Raw genomic sequence first — 5,000 nt, 5'->3', positions numbered from 1 at the left:
GATCGGTGCATCCCTATTTGATTGGAACTGATTGTGGAGTCCCATATGATTCTCTTTAGGGACTGATTTGAGTCTGATCTGGGTCTGATACGAGACTGATCTGAGTCTGTGATGTTTTAAACACGTGCTGCACCAAAACACATGACCTCACTCAGAGGACTACATTTCCCATGATGCTCTTACCTGCAGCAGTGGATGATGAAGCGTGATCTCGAGCTCAGCCGATCGCAGCGCATCATCTTCACACTCCTGGATCTCCAGGTCTTCAGACGGCACCGTATCCCAGCGACCGCAGTGAGCCGCTAACTGATGCACAAGCTCGTACTGACCCGACAACGCCAAACTCAACCGCCTCTGACGACCATGTGTGAAACACAACTTCCTCCTCCGGCAGGCCCCGCCCTCCGGCCCACAGGCCCTGCCTGCCTCCGACCCGAGTGGGAGGAGCCTCTCTCCAAGCAGACAGTTCAGGAGTTGGTACCGGGCCGCACAGTCCTGACCCAGAATGAAAATATAGGGTGTGCTCCCAACAACATTCTGCAGGGTTTCTTCCTTCTGACGTGGGAATGAGATACCGCTGAGCTGACCTGAGACAGAGAGAGAAACGCAGAAACATAAGACGAGTTTTCTGCCTTTATAGATTTCAATATTAAAGGAGAGTTTGAACGGATTCATGACAATGTTGCTTTATTTAATAAAGACAGTAACATCATTGTGAAGATCTCTTTAATAACCCTAAATTAACCCAAACAATCTAACAAACTCATGAAGACACAATGTTCATATACTAATATTTCAGTGGTGCACAAACACAGAGATCTCCAGCAGGTTTGGGGCCGTGTGTCCTGAGGCCCACACCTCATGACCCAACTCTGAGCCAGCCCAAACACACACACACACACACACACACACACACACACACACACACAGAGCCACGAGTCATCATGGTTATTATTAGGATGTGGTCATAATCCCCAGCACTGCTGACTCACTGTGTTATACAACACTACAACAGTGTACACTACACTGATCTTCTGCTAATTCTACACTGCATGCCAACATGCTAACTCATAAACACAATATAATGAGTTGAGAAACGCCAAACGTTCAGACTGAACCGTCTGTGTAAAACTAACCCTAACTGATCACAATGCGGCAGAACTGCAGATACAATAGCTGACCCAAATTAGGGGTCTCAAACCCTCTAGCGCCACCAGCTGTTTAAATCTGCACTTATGTTTATGCTCATAACTTTAACCATAAGGGCTAGAATCACTTCTCAAAGGCACTGGATTTAGTTATAATATGCAGTATTGTACAAACACATTGGCGTCCCATTATGAAACTTGGTATGCATCATCTGCACTTCGCCTTCGGTACAGGTAAAGTATTGGGCCAGTGCCACCTTGTGGTCAAACGTTATATCAAAATGTTTAAAAATGCGTATAACGGTTGATTATTGCTCTCTTTAGATTCCTTGTGTCATGCAGAATTTGCCATGGTCGGACATACTTCCGGTCCGCCATTTTTAATTTGATTGAAAACCTACTTCTTCGAACTCCTCCTAGATTGTACGTTTTTTTGCATGAAAGTCCAATTTGCATGAAATTTGTCACGCATCATCTAGAGACACTCACGACAACAAGTTCTCAAAAGCTTTTCGATAGACAAAGCGGTTCTCGAATAGCGCACCAACGAATTTGAAGGCAAATCGCCAAAAAGCATGTGAAGCTACCTATTTGTAAAAAGTTATAATTGTATTTTAATTTGAGCAATTTTGTTTTTTATGCTGCTTTTCTCAAAGTAATATTCGCTGATGTCCAGTGACACTTCCGTAATTGCCGTGCTTGGCCGCGGTAACTGCTGCGATTCATGTGGATTTATAGAATTCACGTTAAAATACATATTTTTTTTGTTCGTAACTATTCCAGAATAACTTGACTTGCTGTTTTGTGCATCATTAAATAAAAACATTGCCTCAGAACACTATTGTACTACGTTTATACCATTTTGTTCACACTAGAATGGCATTTTCCTCCAGCAAAACTTTAGAAAAAGCTTGCTTGGAAAAATAACGTTAGGGAATTTAAAACTTTATCGGTGTGGGCGTGGCCTAAATAGTAAACTTTTAATCAGCAAGGATTCAAAACAGTTCAAATGATTAACACAGAAATTGAGCAACAGACGTGTCTGCGATTGGTTACTATTACCAATGATACAAAAACACTTTGCAAACAGATCATTTAGGTGAATTTTGTATTTGACACTTCACGATTAATTACGGCAGACATATTTTTAATCTCAATAATTTTTTTGCATAATTATACAGCCGTAATCTTGTTAAATCTGCACTGATTTCATTTCTGAGTGAGCCACAATAGTCCCTTTAATCAGCGGTTCCTAAATCGAATGAATAATTATTGTAATTAAGTCGTTAAAGCTTTTACATCGGTTTTGTGATTCAAATTGGGGCTAAAAAGCATTTAAACATCTACAAATAAAAACATGTAGTTTTTTGTTTCGCTAGCTAATGTTAGCATTTTCAATTGATACCATTAGCTTCTCTGATCACGCAAATACACAGCTGGCCAGTATTAGCATCATTTCGTCTTCTATTAGTGAACCCAAAACAATCCTGCGAGTGGGTAATACAGAACATTGACTTCCTGGTGATGAAACAACATGAATTTAAAACGTTAAACTTCAGTCAGAGTCCAGATTTCTATCGCAACAAAACTTTACGAAGGCGCGGTTAACAACACAAGTCATACTATAGGAAGTAGGGAATCTCAGTGTAGTAGGCAAATCATGTTAAGTGCTTTATAATGCCTACGGATTGGGAAAAGCATTTGTCTTGGATATTTAAGTAATTTTCTTATATCCATAATTGTAAAACTGCAGTACAGAATTCCATGTTAAGCAGGCAGCATGTGAACACAAGAGGTCATGAGGCTCACAGATCAGCTGTGATTGGTGTTCTCTCATTGTTAGTGATATTCACTGGTGGATTTTCCCACAATGATGATGTCTTTGAGCAAGTCTAAACAAACCAGTGCCGTGATTCACACGACGAGATCAGACATGCCCAAGATCAGATGCACAGTCTTTGTCTTTCCTCAGATTTGCACTACAAGGAAGTACTCTGTATACACAACACCAGTCAATACACTAGTGCGGTCACTAGTGGACGACCAATATGGGTTTATAATGGCCGGTGCCGATATCCAGAGAGCAGGTGTGCCAATAGACCGATACCTTGCCGATATCCAGAGAGCAGGTGTGCCAATAGACCGATACCTTGCCGATATCCAGAGAGCAGGTGTGCCAATAGACCGATACCTTGCCGATATCCAGAGAGCAGGTGTGCCAATAGACCGATACTGTGCCGATATCCAGAGAGCAGGTGTGCCAATAGGCCGATGCCGTGCCGATATCCAGAGAGCAGGTGTGCCAATAGGCCGATGCCGTGCCGATATCCAGAGAGGAGGTGTGCCAATAGGCCGATGCCGTGCCGATATCCAGAGAGCAGGTGTGCCAATAGACCGATGCCGTGCCGATATCCAGAGAGGAGGTGTGCCAATAGGCCGATGCCGTGCCGATATCCAGAGAGGAGGTGTGCCAATAGGCCGATGCCGTGCCGATATCCAGAGAGCAGGTGTGCCAATAGACCGATGCCGTGCCGATATCCAGAGAGCAGGTGTGCCAATAGGCCGATGCCGTGCCGATATCCAGAGAGCAGGTGTGCCAATAGACCGATGCCGTGCCGATATCCAGAGAGCAGGTGTGCCAATAGACTGATGCCGTGCCAATATTTCACACAATTTAATACAGTAAATACCAAACATATAATTGCTAAATATAATATATATTTTTTATTTAATTATTATTTAGCACTGTATTTTAAATAGTAGATGGCAGTTTCTTCAGATTTCTGTTTAGTAAATTTGAGTAATTAATTTGCACATGAAGAAATTGTTAATATATTAGGAAATAACAGTTCACACAGTCCAGCAACCATCACATTTACTCCAAATACAGAATCAAAGCAATTGTACATATAGTGTGTATTGAATAATACAGTACTTATAGCACACGTGAAGCGCTTTTACTTTGGGCTGCATCTGATTGGCTACCTTGCTGCCGAATCAGCTAATGGCTTCACTGACAGCTGTTCTGAATGAATGGAACTCTTAAGGAAACTGATCTCCAAACAGTTTGAAAAGCAGCTTATTTTCATCGTACCTCCTTATACAGCCTCCGGAGGCAGCACTGTCCTGGTTTCACTGATCAATGCGAGCAGCAATCGGACAGTTTAAACGGCCTGGAACGCCTGCTTGGATTGACAGAGTGACCATCATGATTTGCGAATGAGACGAAGTTTTGATCCTGGCTGGAAGCATCCACGCTTCAGAGGAAGATATTAGAGGAGCGCTCGACGGGAAGAAAACACAGATTTTTGTGAGGTTGGTTTATTACATCTGTTTGAACTAGATATGTGCATATTTGCAGAAGGTATATGATATTAGTTTTATTGATATTTGCCTTTTTATCATTAGAGAAGACAGTTAATGTTACAGGGAACTGTTGAGGAGAGAGAGGGAGAATAAACAGACGAACACTTTACCATGATGAGCTCAAACGCATCTGCCGCGGCTCTGATACGCGACCGTTTAAATGACACTGTTGCACAGCGGTCTGTTATTGTAGTAACACGATGACACGTAACAAGAAAAGGAACCGTGACTGGTCGTTTACAGGTCTCAGTTGCTTCACATGCAAGCACAAGATACAAATTGGCCAAACGGGAATTTATTTTTAGAATATCCGGCAATTTATCGGCCTCTGCGATATATCGGTCGAACACTAGTTGTCACGGAAACAAAATTTCAATCGTTGGTACCGATACCAGTGAAATTTCACGGTTCCCGATACAATGCTAATATCATAATGTGCTATTGAACACACCAGTTGTTATTTTTATAACTATTTTCCAGAATTCC

The 5,000-nt window shown here is 42.2% G+C and overlaps 1 protein-coding gene across 1 annotated transcript in view; it reads right to left on the bottom strand.

The window, feature by feature from the left end:
• LOC127641396 (dual serine/threonine and tyrosine protein kinase-like) overlaps nt 1-5,000 on the bottom strand; it is a 27,396-nt gene that overhangs the window by 16,535 nt on the left and 5,861 nt on the right. The window contains exon 2 of the mRNA XM_052124380.1: nt 184-587. Within this exon, the coding sequence (XP_051980340.1) occupies nt 184-587 (404 nt within the window). The remainder of the gene's footprint in view (nt 1-183; nt 588-5,000) is intronic.

This window comes from Xyrauchen texanus, chromosome 50, assembly GCF_025860055.1.
Source record: "Xyrauchen texanus isolate HMW12.3.18 chromosome 50, RBS_HiC_50CHRs, whole genome shotgun sequence".
NCBI lineage: Eukaryota > Metazoa > Chordata > Actinopteri > Cypriniformes > Catostomidae > Xyrauchen > Xyrauchen texanus.
This window is presented reverse-complemented; position numbering and strand designations above follow the sequence as displayed.